Source organism: Phytophthora cinnamomi (assembly GCF_018691715.1).
Source record: "Phytophthora cinnamomi strain GKB4 chromosome Unknown Contig92, whole genome shotgun sequence".
Lineage (NCBI taxonomy): Eukaryota > Oomycota > Peronosporomycetes > Peronosporales > Peronosporaceae > Phytophthora > Phytophthora cinnamomi.
This window is the reverse complement of record NW_027151025.1, coordinates 1,561,077-1,575,222: the sequence shown is the minus strand read 5'-3', so window position 1 is coordinate 1,575,222 and position 14,146 is coordinate 1,561,077. Positions and strand designations below refer to the sequence as shown.

Sequence of the window (14,146 nt, the reverse complement as noted above, 5' to 3'; positions counted from 1 at the left end):
TAGTGCTCTTACAACACTATAACCTCAAAAGCAAGTACATGTACCTAAAATGGTTGGCATCGCCACTTCGATGTACTCCACGAGCATAACAAATTCTGTGACGAAGAGTACTTGCGATGTCTTTTTAATAAATCGGCGACGTTCCGCCTGAGAGAAAATTGCCTCGATTCCCAGTGCTGGTGTCTTGTCAGCTGAAGCCTCCCTCGCAGCGACGTCTGTAGCACGGTTGGTCTGAAAGTTACGCTTTTCACCATCATTGCGCTGTGGTGGGCTGATTGGGAAAATCCGGGCCTGGCGGAAGAGAATATATTTGTCTCTTCCTGTTAAGCCACTGCTGTACCTCAAGGTCGCTACACGCGACGGTGATGATAGCACGTTCGAAGATTTCATCCACGATAGTATTCGATCTTGCCCTAGCGCAACTGACCTCGCTCGAGTACGGGCTTTCGGTTGAGGCTTTACTTGGGATTCAACATTCATCAAGCGCTCTGCTATCTGGACAAAATTTTCTTGCGCGACAGGGTGTCCACGCGGAATCTTTTCCATGAGCGCTCTGACTTCGTTAAGAAGCTTCGTAGTATCAAACATTGCGAGTCCAAACTGCAAGATATCCGTGCCCATGATCAGTGTAATCGCGTACCACGTTGACGTACCCTGAAGAACACTCGAGGAGTACAAAGCATTGAATATCTCCACGAAAAAAATGATGGTCACAAGTTTCATCTCGTTGTGGTCAGTAAGACTTCGGCTAACAAAGTTTTTGGCAGTGATCTGGATAGCTGGTGACAGAAGAACAAAGCATGCCTGGCTGAACCCAGAAAGGGAAATGTAACCATAGATATAAAGTGGGTAGACGATTGTCAGTGCCACTTCGCAGTGGAAAACATTGAGCTGACGTTTGAGCTCGCTCCACAATGAGGTCTCAGCTCGCAATCGCAGCCTCGAGATGTAAATGAAACACGCTCCAAGAGCAAGGACAGTAGGCGGTGCAGCTACAAGGAGTCCGAATGGTAGCGGGAAAACTGTCAAACTGCAAACCAGTACTACGAACGAAATGGCGAATGTAGCCGCACATATCGAAACGAAAGCCACTTGTGATGCACGTAGTTTCAGTTTAGGGACTCCTTCACCTATCTGCACGAGCTCACCTGCCCCGATCAATACTATGAGAGCCCACGATCGAACAAACACAAACCAATTTCGGGATATTCCAGCTTCAGGTGGTGGTAGCGGCACTGCCTCAACTAGTAAACTCATGCAGAGGCACGGAAGTGGTGTCATCAGACAAACAAGCACCAATCGAGCGGTGCTTAGACTATCCGAGTAGGCTTGCAGCTGTTGAAGTCTTTGCTTGGAATAATACCCTTGAAATTCTACGTGAAGTGACGCCCACGCCTCCAAAACGCGATGACACCACTTCCACAGCCGTTGCCGAAGACGATGACACTTGTGCACACTCAACACCATCTTTTCAGTGTGGTAGGTGATCGAGACAAGTAGACTTCACGAACACTGCATTAATCTAGTCGGACTACGTCTAAAGCGGGGTCGGTGGATTCATCGTTGATCCGTGGTAAGTGTCCAAAATGTTAGCGTTCTGGTTTCCACTGAGTATGTCATACTCGTGGAGTACATCGAAGTTGCGATGCCGATTGTCTTCAGTGAGTACGTGAAGAACCTTGAACTTCGACTCAATGGCACAACTAAAATCTTTACTAGGTATTTGTGAATAAGAAATTACTATGCATAGCAGTGTGAACATCTTCATGGCAGAGCTCCCGAGATTCCGGCGTTGCTAATGTTGCGGCGTATGGATCGCTCGAGCTCATATATGTCGTTATGACAATACGATATTGAAGCGATTTCACCGGCTGGCGTTCATCCAAAACACGCAAACGCGCACAAACTGATTTTGCGTTGATTGCCTACTTCGTTTATACCATGCAGGCAATCTGCCAGAACCCATTTCCCCGAAATTGTGATATCCTTTTCACAGCAACTTCCATTTTCGTTAGGTCCCGTGGCGCTTGCCTGCACGTCGATGCTTCAAATTTTCGCGGGTGCATTCCAAGAGCGATTAAAAATGTCAGCAACAACGCAGAATTTACATTTAGGCGTGAATTTTCGGTCGATTGGTGACTCTTCTTCAGAGAAACATGGCTGTACCGGTATGTATGCAGGCCTGGTTCTGTCCTAAATTCAAACCGCCTCAAAAACTGACTTACCACGGTACTATTCCCACTTAAGTGCGAAATGCTAGGTTCCAGTCATTTGCGGAGCTGCTCGCCAACGACTCAAGTGTCTGCACTGCGCCTGGTGTTCCGGCGCGCGTCCCGACGTCAATTCCTCTCGGCTCGGCGCGACTCGCGGTTCACCATCAAGCCCAGCGTCTGCCGTCTCTAAACCTGCCGGTTGCACCTCCCACCGCCCCGAATTGCCGACACCCTACGCGGAAAACGGAATTCCCGACAGTCATGCCAGGCGACCAACTGACGCGCTGCCAGAACTCGCGCGTGCTGCAGGCCTTCCGCGCCATCGGCGTGGTGGCCGACGATGTGCCCGTGGTGTGGTACGGCATGGGCAAGGCCAGCTTCGCCACGGCGTCTCTGGGCAAGTCCTTCGCCGTGTACAACTGCGACAAGCTCACGCCTGTGCTGGTGTCGCCCCAAGTGCCCAAGCGCATCGCGGCGCTGGCCGTGTTCCCCAAGAAGCACCTGACGTTCACGGCCTGCGGGCGCCAGATCATTGTCTGGCGGCGCACGGACCGCTGGAAGACGCTGGTGGGCCACAAGGGAGCTATTAAGCAGATGATCACGGTGGGCAACGTGCTCTTCTCGCTCGACGACGAGCGCAGCATCATGATCTGGGACCTGCAGACGATGGAGCTGGTGGACACGCTGAGCTTCCCCATTGGCTTCACGCCGACGGCCATGATGCACCCGGATACGTATCTGAACAAGATCCTCGTGGGCTCGGCGGAGGGCGCGCTGCAGCTCTGGAACGTGCGCAAGATGAAGTGCATCTACGAGTTCAAGGGATGGGGCAGCGCCGTCACGGCGCTGGAGCAGAGTCCGGCAGTAAACGTCGTGAGTATCGGGCTGGCGGACGGACGACTCATGGTGCACCACCTGCAGCTGGATCAAAGCGTCATGAACTTCAAGCAGGAACAGCAGAGCGGGATTACCGCCATGTCCTTCCGCACGGATGCGGGCGCGTCGACGACGCCGTTAGTGGTGTCCGGATCGAGGTCTGGCGACATTGCAGTGTGGAACCTGCAGACCAAGCGACTGGAATCGGTCATCCCTGCTGCCCACGATGGCGCTGTCGTGTCGCTGCAGTTCCTGACAAACGAGCCGCTGCTGCTGTCGTCGGGTTCCGACAACTCGATCAAACTGTGGATCTTCGACCACCTCAACGGCGGAACTGCTCGTCTTCTCAAGTCTCGCGAGGGCCACCGCGCCCCGCCCACGCGTATTCGCTACTACGGTAACAACACTCTCGCTACGATGGCTGACGGTGCGGATGGCACGTGCTGCCAGATCCTCTCGGCCGGCCAGGACCGCGCCTTCCGCGTGTTCCACACTGCCCGCGAGCAGCAAAGCAGAGAGCTGTCGCAGGGCCCCATTCTCAAGAAGGCTCGCCGGTTGAATGTGCGCGTGGAAGACCTGAAGCTGCCGCCTATTGCGCAGTTTGCTGCTATGGAGACGCGCGCCCGCGACTGGGCGAACGTTGTCACGTGTCACGAGAACGAGATTGCGGCCTACGTTTGGCGCTTCGAGAACCGTGCTATCGGCAAAAAGGTGCTTCGCCAGTTCGACCCGAGCAACCGCGTGCCTTCGGGCAGTGCTGAGGACCTGCGCCGCAAGAAGACTCAGGCGACGAGTGTCGCGATTAGCTCATGCGGCAACTACGCGCTCGTGGGCAGCTTGGGTGGCTGTGTCTTCCGTTACAACATGCAGTCGGGTGAGGCCCGTGGATCCTTCCCAGTGGCAGCGACCCCGAAGGCGAAGATTATCCGTTCGTTGGTGCTGCCGGGAACGGATATGTCGACTTTGGAAGACAAGGATGCTGAGAACACTGCTGCTGACGCTCACAACGGACCTGTCAGTGCTGTGGCGATCGACGCCCTCAACGAGACGCTAGTGTCCGCGGGCATTGATGGCAAGCTCAAGTTCTGGGGCTTCAAGAAGCACGAGCTACGTTACGAAATTGATGTTGGCTCCCCTATCAGTCAAATGGAGCTGCACCGCGACAGCAACTTGCTCTGTGTGGCTTGCGACGATCAGGTACTTCGTCTGTTTGATGTCACAACCCACAAGCTTGTCCGTCGTTTCGCCGGCCACTCCCACCGCGTGACGGACATGACGTTTAGCTCGGATGCCAGGTGGCTTTTCTCCTCGTCCGCCGATGCTTCGTTGCGTGTGTGGGATATTCCTACGGGCAAGTGCGTCGACTGGCTGCGCTTCCACAAGCCTGTGACGGGTCTGGCGGTGTCTCCTACTGGCGAATTCTTGGCCACGACCCACGTCGGGCATGTTGGTATTTTCCTGTGGGCAAACCGCAGCTTTTTCACGGAGGTCTTCCTCGACTCTGAGCCTACTGAACCTGTTCTCATGGACATGCCTGTGTCACTGAACGAGGTCGATAACAGTGACCAGCTTGGATATGGCACTGAGCGCAACCCTCAGCTGTCAGTTTCAAGTGTGGACGAGCACAAGCCGCAAACTACCAAGGAAGAGGAAGGTGAAGAGAGCTCTGACCCTCTTGATGCCTCGCTCATCACATTATCAACCGCTCCTCGCGCATTCTGGCAGTCCCTGTTCAATCTGGAACTTATCAAGAAGCGCAACAAGCCTATCGAACCTCCCAAGGCTCCCGAGCAGGCTCCTTTCTTCTTACAGACAGCTCGCAAGGACGATGTGCATCCGACTTTCGTACCTGTTGCACCCGAGGCGAAGAAGGAGGCTGAGAAGAAGGATGAAGAGGATGTTGCTATGGACGGCTGGGGAGTTGGTGACGACGACGAGGCGTGGGGAGACGATGATGGCGAAGAGCCCGAGGATGATGCTGAAGTTGCTATCCCGAGCTCGCGGATCGTCAAGACCGAGGGCATGGTGACCTCGCGTTGTAAGTTGGCAACACTACTGGCGGAGGTTATCAAGCAGGAGGAAGAGGAGGACGAAACAATATCTCGCTTCCACAGTGTGGCAGTCTACATGCAGTCGCTATCTGCATCGGCAGTCGACGTGGAAATGAGCACACTGTGCATGGGTGACTTCGATGAGGAGGGTAAGAAATTTCTGGGTTGGTTTCTGGACTTCTTACGCGAGGAAATGCGTACGCGTCGCGACTTCCAGGTGCTGCAGGCGTACCTCAACCGGTTCCTGAAGCTACACGAGGAGCTGTTGGTGGCGGACCCGGCGCTGCTTGCCCAGGTGGACGAGCTCGGGTCATTGCAGCAGCAGCAGTGGCAGCACTTGCAGAAGCTTTTGCACAACAATTTGTGTCTGGTGCAGTACCTCAGCAAGATCCAGATGTAAGATAGCGAGCGTGGCGCAAGAAACGCTTCGGTTGCTAGGTCATACGCATATCCTCAAGAAGAACACTTAGATAAACGAAAACCAATGCACGTTGATTAGACTAAATCCATTTTGTTTTTTGAAAACGCCTTCGATGTCGTTAAGTTAGGTACGTACGTGTACATGTATTACTTCGAAGTAATACATTCTGCGTTGCTGATGAAATCTACGCACTCGTCGAATGAAGCCAGGCGAACTTGAAGCTGAAATCGGCACCTAACGAAATAAAAGTTGCTGTGGGAATGATGCTACGATTTCAGGAACTTCTGCTGTAGCTTTCCTTACCGAGATGCAACAGCGTTACTTGCATAATGTATACAAAATAAGCGATCAATTTGATCTGGATCGTGTGCGTTTGTTTGTCTAGGACGAACGCCAATTGGTGAAATGTTGAGAAACCCAAACTTCGCTTCAATACCATAATTGTCATGACGAGCGATATGAGCTCGAGAGATGCGTACGCCATGACGTTGGCTACGCTGGAATATAGCATTGTATTCGAGAGTTCTGCCATAAACGGATAGTAAACGCCGTTATGCATGTGAAACAAAGCCAATCGATGCATACCTAGCAAAAATGTTAGTTGTACGATGGAATTGGAGTTCAACGTTATGCAAGTACTCACTGAAGATAATCGGCATAGCAACTTCGATGTACTCGACAAGTATGATGTGTTCAGTAACATACAAGACCTGCGAGGCCTTTCGAATAAACAGCGCTTGGTCCTTACGTGAGAAAAGTGTCTCAATTCCAAGTGAAGGCGTAGCATGAGCTACAATATCAGCACCCGACGAAACCCCAAGAAAGCCTTCCGCCGTCCAGTTGCTGTTTTGTGGTGGGCGAATCGGGAAGACCCGTGGTCTGTGAGTTATCCTTTTTGGGTCGCTCTCTCTCCCGGTAAAATGGTCATTCATCAATCGTATGGTAGCTACGCGCCCAAGAGATCTAGTCTTCAGTACCCTGGTTAGTTTGAGCCATGCTTTGGTTTGTTTTAGCCGAGAGTATGTAGGCTTGCTGATGTGTGAATGAGGTACTAATACCTTTGTCTGAATATTTATCAGGCGCTCTGCTATCTGGACGAAGTTTTCTTTTGCCATTGGATGCCCGCGAGGAATTTTTTCCATTAGCAAATTCACCTCGTTTAGAAGTTTTCTAATGTCAAACATCGCAACCCAAAACTGCAACTGGTCCGTCAAGATAAGCAGCAGGGTCGTCTTCCACGACGAAACGCTCTGAAGAGCATTGGAGGCATACAGTGCATTGAACATCTCCACAACGAAGACAACGGTCTCCGGCTTTATATCATCATGGACTGTAAGGCCTAGATTGATCCAGTTTTTCGCAATGAGTTGGATGATTGGAGATAGCAGGACAAAACTTGCCTGGGCGACTCCAGAAAGCGATACCAGTCCATGTACGTAGAGCGGATAGACGAACGTCAGTGCTACTTGACAATAAAACAAGGATAATTGTTGCTTGATGTCGACCCAAAGTGACGGTACAGCTCGCAACTACGGACCAGAAATGTATACGAAGCATACCGCAACCACGCAAACATCGGGCGGTGCAACAACGAGGAATCCAAAAGGAAAGGGAAAACGACCAGTTTGCAGACTGCAATGATAAAAACGATCGATACGGTCGCTGCGAGCACTGAAGTTAATACGATTTGTCTCGCACTCATTTTCAATCGAGGCGCTCCTTGGCCTATCTGGACAAGTACCGTAGTGTTGACCAAACCAATCAACACCCACGACCGAACGAAGAGAAACCAGTTGTGAAATACACCGAGTTTCGGTGGAGGCAGCGGCACCGCTTCACCAAGTAAGCTCACTATGAGGCATGGCAATGGAGTTAGCAAGCAAATGCCCCACATTCTTACGGAATCGACAGATTTTGTGTAGGAATGCAGTTGATGAAGCCGCTCCCGCGAGTAGTACCCTTGGAACTCGACATGTAAAGCTTCAAGAACCTTCACATTAAGGTGACGCGCCGTCACTATCCACGCAGTCTTCGATTTCATCTCTCACTGATGCTAGCACAGTTTATCCGACGGATAATGCTCTTTTTGGACTTCGGAAGACCTTGGAGGGCGATGCTATATCGGTCACCTATGTCATGAAAGTACATCAAGCTTCTACTCGAGTAACAGCTTGCTTTTGCGATGATCCTAACATGATCTTGTCCTAAAGGCTCACCGATTGCCTGTTAATACTCACAACACCATCTACCTATACCTAAAAGATCGGGATATGAACCTGGTATTGGAACTACAGGGCATCTCAAACGTGTTAAGCTTTACGCCTCAATATGCATGCCAGGCAAAAGCTGTTGCGAGTTGAAGCAGCTTACCATCGTTACAAACATATTTGGGCCAGGCGCATTGTGGGGCTCAAATCTTTTGCAGACACTGAAGTCAGGTCCTACTATCACAAACAGGCGCTTGACGTCCTTCTGTGTTTCGTTTTATCATTCTCTTTGTTCATCCAGCGGAGCCTTTCGTTCTTGATCTTTTTCTCCATTTTAATCATTACTCTAATATGAGCCACAACAGTCTCGGAACCTTCAATGAACGGAAAGAACGGGTAGCTAGGACACCAAAAAGTGCCGTTCCCAAGATTGGCCAAGCACGAGTAGCATGTTCCCTCATCTTCATCATCACAAATAACGTGAGGCACCCGTATTTCAATCTTTTCATATTTTGACCCTTCCTCCGATTCAACACGACGGGTTTGCGTTTTGCAAATGTCCCTCGAACTGCATTATGAAGCAAAAAGTTGTGTGCAACGCGATGGAAGCCGCCACCAAGAGATTTTGCATCTTCGTAAACCTCTAGCTGCTTGTTTGTGTCAATATTCCACCCCACTCATACCCCGAATCGACTAAAAAACATTCATCAGATACGCCTGTGATAAGTGTTTTGGGTTTCTGTAGTCAGTGATGTAGTAACGGTGAATTCGATCCACTGGGCTATCCGTTTTAGCACCACCATGCTAGTTCACTGCTTGGAAACCCTGGTCATATTCCACTGGCGCACAAGCGTTTGCAATTAGCAATTCTGGTTTGAAGTTTCTCGCGCGTCCGACAAACTTCAATCCCTGTGGAAATACTGCTCTTTAACAAGTGGCGAGACACAAACGCTTGGTCTCGTGTAAGTCATTTCAGTCACCCAATTGACAACATGAATCAAAGCAATGCCGTCTAGCAAAAGTTTTGGTCAAGCTAACGTACTTTCGAATCTTTGGTTACGCTACATGTACCCGATGTGGTTTCGGACACGTTTTGGGATCGACTCGGATCTTTCATCCGGAGTGAAAGGAGATCTTACTCCTTTCTAACAAGAACGGCGAACTCCGACTTAGCAACCGACGTCACCTGAGACGATGTAGATGCCAACAACGGGGCATCAAACAGGCGCGTCACGATCTGCTCAATGTCGTCGGGAGTCTTTCCGCACTTTGCCAGCTCCAAAATGAAGCTTTGACGCTCTGCACCGGCTAGGGGAATACGATGATCAGGCACAGGGTTCGCTTGACTCGAGGCAACAAAAGTATTAGGCTCGATAATGCCCCAGCCTTCGCACACCTGGCGATTCTCGTTCGCGCACTTGACTACGCCGTTCTCGTCACACTGAAGGACGAATCCCGTGTGGCATGACACGAAGTAGAGGGCGCAGTCTTGATCCGTCTCCATGGTGAAGAGCTCCCACTCGCCTGGTTCCTTCGGGTCGAAGACGCACTCCCCAGCCGCACGAACTTGAAGGAAGCGGCCGTTGCGAGCCGACTCGATAGCAACTTTGTCATCGCGCACACGACGCAGAATCATCTGCTCGTACACGCCGCGGTTGTCTTCCAGGCAGCGTGCCTTCTTGGATCCGAGCGGATTCTGTAGACTCTTGCGCGCAAAAAGCGACCGAAGAATCACGGGCGTATCGAATGGGATGTCCGACAAATCCATAGTCACTCAGCAGGAAAGGAAGGAGGTACGGGCTTGATCGAGAATTCAAAAGTGACGAGTACGACGCAAGGCCGCAGGAACGCTCAACAAAGATCAAACCAATCGCAGGTCTTCCTGATAAAATACCTGGAAAATACCTGGAAGCGGTGGTATCCGTTTGACAAAAGCAGAGCAAGTGATCTTTAGTCTGACGCCGGGCAAACCCAATACAAGAGCAACATGAACTTCGACACCACGGCATTGTCACCAATACCAGTTGTCTCCCTAACGCTGCCGTCATGGAGCGATTCTTGTGTTACTCCGACTTCATCCACTGCCACGCATCAGGCTTGGCTTTTGGCGGCGCTTGCTTTTCCATCGTCACAGCTCCTCCACCGCCTCCCGCAACGATGACCTTTTCAGCGGTTGGCCACGCGTACATGCGCAGTAGGATAGCGTCGACTTCATCCAGTGACTTGCCCAGAGTAACCAGCTTCATAATGTACTCCCGACGCTCCTTGGCTTCGTCGTCTTTGCAGTGTCCGCACTTCGGTTCCATGAGTGGCGCAGCTTCCACAACGGGGTTCTCGCTAGGCTTGCTAAGAATTTCATGCTTCAACAGGAACCACCCGCGTCGAACCGTATCCACGCAACGGGGAAGACCGGTGTCGTCCGAGTCGAGCACATGTCCCGTCCGGCATGATACAAACACCATCGACCCGTTTGCGGTCGCCTCAACCTTGAATTGCTCCCCGATGCCCAGCATGGGGGACTCGAAGAAGCAGCCACCATTTGCACCAACGATCAGCTCCTCTCCATCGCTAGCTGAGCGAATGACGACTACACCCTCGGCAGCACGATGCAGCACAACCACCTTGGCCGTGTACTCGTCGTCACGGAGAAACACCGGGGACTTCGTCGGGTACAAGTCGTTGCAGCCATTGATGGATGCAGATTGCATGATCAACGGCGTATCGATGGGGAGCGCCATCTTCGTTGCTGTGAGAACCGAGTGGTCTAGAAGAAGCTGGGAAACGCCGATGAACGGGACGAGGCAGAGGTCTTAAGCTGTCAATTTTTAAGCGCGATTACCTCCGTCGTTCAGGATCTGTCGAAGCTCATCTAAAACCTGATGAGGATCAATCGGGCTACTGGCGTTCTCATCGCCACCTGCCACTAGTCGTGCCTGAGTGGAGTTTAGGGAATTCATCAATGCCTGAGCACGCTGCAGTCGACGTAGGGCATCATCAGTCTCGTCAAGACGGTCTTCGTCGCTGTCATGGGTGAGCTCGTCAAGTAATTCACTTGCTCGCGCAAGCACTGAAGGCGGGCACCCAGCCAGCGCGGCGGTATTGATACCGTACGATTGAGCAGCTAGACCTTCAACAACTCGATGGGAAAACACGAGTTGCTTGGTCTGACCTCCCACTTGATGTTCAAGCACCTCCATGCGATAAGGTCGAAGCTCTCCGTTGCACGTATCGCCCACCAGATCGCTTAGCGCTGTGAAATGCGTGGCAAACAGCGTACGCGTCTGTTTCGCGCACAAAGCTTCAAGGACAGCACCAGCAATCGCAACACCATCGTTTACAGCAGTTCCGCGTCCAACTTCATCCATCAGAACCAATGAGCGGCTAGTTGCTTGCGTCAGAACGGTTGACGTCTCTTGCATTTCGACCATGAAAGTGCTCTTGTCTGCTGCAAGGTCATCCGCCGATCCCACGCGACAGAACAACTTGTCCACGAGGCCAACACGAGCGAACTTGGCTGGTACGAAGCTTCCCATTTGCGCTAGAACTACAAGGTGCGCACTTTGCCGCAGGAATGTGCTTTTACCACCCATATTGGGACCAGTAAGCAACCAACAAGATCCTACAGGAGCTGCTGCCAAGTGCAGACTATTTGGCACAAAGGCACGCATCCCCCGCGAGTTCGATCCTCGAAGGTGTGCAGCTTCCACCACAGCATGTCGACCATCTTCGATGTGCAGCTCACAGCTTCCATCCAGAAGTGGACGGGTGAAGTTGCGGTCCAGTGCCACCTGAGCATGAGAGCAGACGACATCGATCTGGGAAATGGCATGAGCCATTACTTGCAATTCGTCACGCACGAGCAATACTCGATCGCGAAGAGACGTGAAGATGTCATTCTCAACTCGCTCTACCTCCACCGCTGCTTCTGTCAATTCACGGTTAAGTTGGCGAAGCTCCTCACTGCGATATCGCACCGAGTTCTTCAGAGACTGGAAGAGCGTTAGCTTCTCAAGTTCTCGACGTCCACGATCAGTTTTCAGCAGTTTGGCGTTCTCGTCGTGTGGTATGTCAAAGAAATAGCCCTTCTCAGCCTGAAAGACAACACGAAGTCTCGTGGATCCGATCATCTCGCGATATTTTGCTTGAAGTTCCTGTCTCTCGGGAGACTTAGGATCGTGGTGCAGTATAGTTTGCCACTTGTCCAGCTCTGAAGAGTATCCCGCACGAACGAATCCACTCTTCGAGTTGAGCGACGCATAGTCGTCCTTGAGAGCTGCGTTGATTTCTTCAGCAGCCCTCACAATGTCTACGCGTTGTAGCTCAGTGGTGAGGAGACTATCGCAGCAGTCATTCAGTAGCGCCGGGAGGCCTACCGCATCCTTCCCAGGAAGATTGGGGAGACGACTATGCCTCATCCGCTCGTGTGAGAGTATAAGTTCCACTAACCGTTTGGCCTCCTCGATGGTAGAAGCCACATTTTTAAGATCCTTCGGGGTGCCAACACCAATGGAAAGCCGCTGCAGGTTTCGTTCCATATCGAACACCTCGACGAGCTGTTTTCGAGTGCGCTGGAGTAATTGCTCCTGGTCATAAAAATAAGATACAGCATCTAGCCGACGTTCGAGAAGCTCAATGTTCATCAGCGGCGACGCAAGATGAGCCTGTAGCACGAAAAACAGTCAGTGAGTCCTTGCACTAAAGCCCTAAACTACAGCAGAATTAAAACCTACTGCAAGTAGCCGCGAGCCACCAGGCGTGGTCGTCGAGTCAATGGCTTGAAGCAAACTTGACGCCTTGGATCCGTTCAGCGACTTGGAGAGCTCAAGTCCCCTCCACGCACTAGAGTCGATAATCATGTGGTCAGACGACTCAACGTGAAGTGGCGCTCGAATCAACGCACTCATTCCGCGGTGCGTAAAATCTACATAGTCCAAGATAGCTGAGACCGCTGCCTGCTCCGGTTCATTAAGTGCTTTCATCGAAGCACCACGGATTTGACGCCCATTCGCCATTGTAGGTCGCAGGATAAAGCTTGCCGCAGGGCGATAGGTCTTCATGCAGGTATCAGGCAGCACTGATTCCAATAATGCAATCGCTTCATCGGGTAAATTCAATTTTGCTGCATCCCCCGTTTCGTCAATAGTTTGCAGACTTGGCAACAGGATTTCCTTCGGCGAACACCGCAAAATCGCGCTGGCCAGTCTCTCGCTTGAGGACGTGGTCGACACAAACTCACCCGTCGACAAGTCAGCCCATGCCAGTCCCCACGTATCTTCATCATAAAATAGAGATGCCAAATAGTTGTTCTCCTTTGGAGTGAGCATGGTATCTTCAACGAGGGACCCCGGCGTGACAATGCGCACTACTTGCCGATCAACCAGAGCATTATATCCCCGCTTCTTCGCACTCGACGCGCTCTGCAGCACCAACATCATTAGTATAATAATAACCCCACACACGGCAAAACACCAAAGCACCACCTCGACTTGATTGCAGACCGCCACCTTCACACCGTGGTGCATCACCTGCCCTCACACAGTCTGATTAACCACCCCAAACTCCCCTGCTAACCAAAACTACTTACCAGCTTCTCCACAAACGAGTCCACAGACCCAATTGGGAACCCGCACATCTCATTCAGCGCATGCACTTGCGCCTTCTTGGTCTTCCTCGTCAGAGCCAAGTTCAGCAACTACCACCAGCCAAATAAACAAAAATAATAAGTCCCTGTGAAAATTGAGAAACAAATTAACCCCGTGATTTACATGCGCTGCTCGTCGCGCGTCGTCTCCGAAAAACTCGTAGAAATCCCCAACTTGGAACAGCAGCATGCAGTCTGGTAACAACACAGTTCGTATCATTGTGCCAACTATTAATACTAACCATATCATTCGTAAAAAGAGAAGAACTACCGTAGTAATCTACCTGGATACTCCTTCTTCCGGGCGAGGTACTGTGCCACCATGGGCGTTACTTTAGCGGCGTCGTTCTCGGCGGCTACGGCGTCGTCGGACATCGCACCTGCACCCGATGAGAGCCAGGGCGACCTACTGACATGCCGGCGTTGCAGAACTGGCACCCGACGCGTGGGGGCCGAGAACCGAGCACTCGACGTGGCCCCATGAGCTCGGCGTAGTAGACGCAGCATTGCTATTCAATGAGTGGCCATAGCGTGTGATGGATGATGGGAATATGCCAGAGGATGGGGCATCAAAATCTGCGACGTGTGAGCAATGAACATGGGGCATGCAACATGGTCCATGTTTAACTTGGCATGTTGTAAGCACTCATTCGATATACCAGAAATGCCACGATAAAAACAACGATACTGTGTGCTGAGGAAACTATCACGCTACATGGAAGTGGGAATGTGTCAGC

General features: G+C 51.6%; 4 protein-coding genes across 4 annotated transcripts; 1 reads left to right on the top strand and 3 right to left on the bottom strand.

The window, feature by feature from the left end:
* Positions 1–2,474: 2,474 nt before the first annotated feature.
* Positions 2,475–5,540, top strand: IUM83_02987 (U3 small nucleolar RNA-associated protein 21; the record flags this gene model as incomplete). The annotated part of the gene is made up of 1 exon (XM_067926955.1): positions 2,475–5,540. The coding sequence occupies one exon, from the start codon at positions 2,475–2,477 to the stop codon at positions 5,538–5,540; it is 3,066 nt and encodes a 1,021-aa protein (XP_067784195.1).
* A 3,363-nt stretch (positions 5,541–8,903) lies between these two features.
* On the bottom strand, positions 8,904–9,536 carry IUM83_02986 (Phosphatidate cytidylyltransferase; the record flags this gene model as incomplete). The annotated part of the gene is made up of 1 exon (XM_067926954.1): positions 8,904–9,536. One exon carries the CDS (start codon positions 9,534–9,536, stop codon positions 8,904–8,906), a length of 633 nt encoding a protein of 210 aa, XP_067784196.1.
* Positions 9,537–9,831: 295 nt separating this feature from the next.
* On the bottom strand, positions 9,832–10,506 carry IUM83_02985 (Actin cross-linking; the record flags this gene model as incomplete). The annotated part of the gene is made up of 1 exon (XM_067926953.1): positions 9,832–10,506. One exon carries the CDS (start codon positions 10,504–10,506, stop codon positions 9,832–9,834), a length of 675 nt encoding a protein of 224 aa, XP_067784193.1.
* An 87-nt stretch (positions 10,507–10,593) lies between these two features.
* Positions 10,594–13,784, bottom strand: IUM83_02984 (putative DNA mismatch repair protein mutS; the record flags this gene model as incomplete). The annotated part of the gene is made up of 7 exons (XM_067926952.1): positions 10,594–12,103; positions 12,215–12,429; positions 12,499–13,185; positions 13,249–13,293; positions 13,353–13,460; positions 13,534–13,604; positions 13,694–13,784. 7 exons carry the CDS (start codon positions 13,782–13,784, stop codon positions 10,594–10,596), a joined length of 2,727 nt encoding a protein of 908 aa, XP_067784194.1.
* Positions 13,785–14,146: the final 362 nt, after the last annotated feature.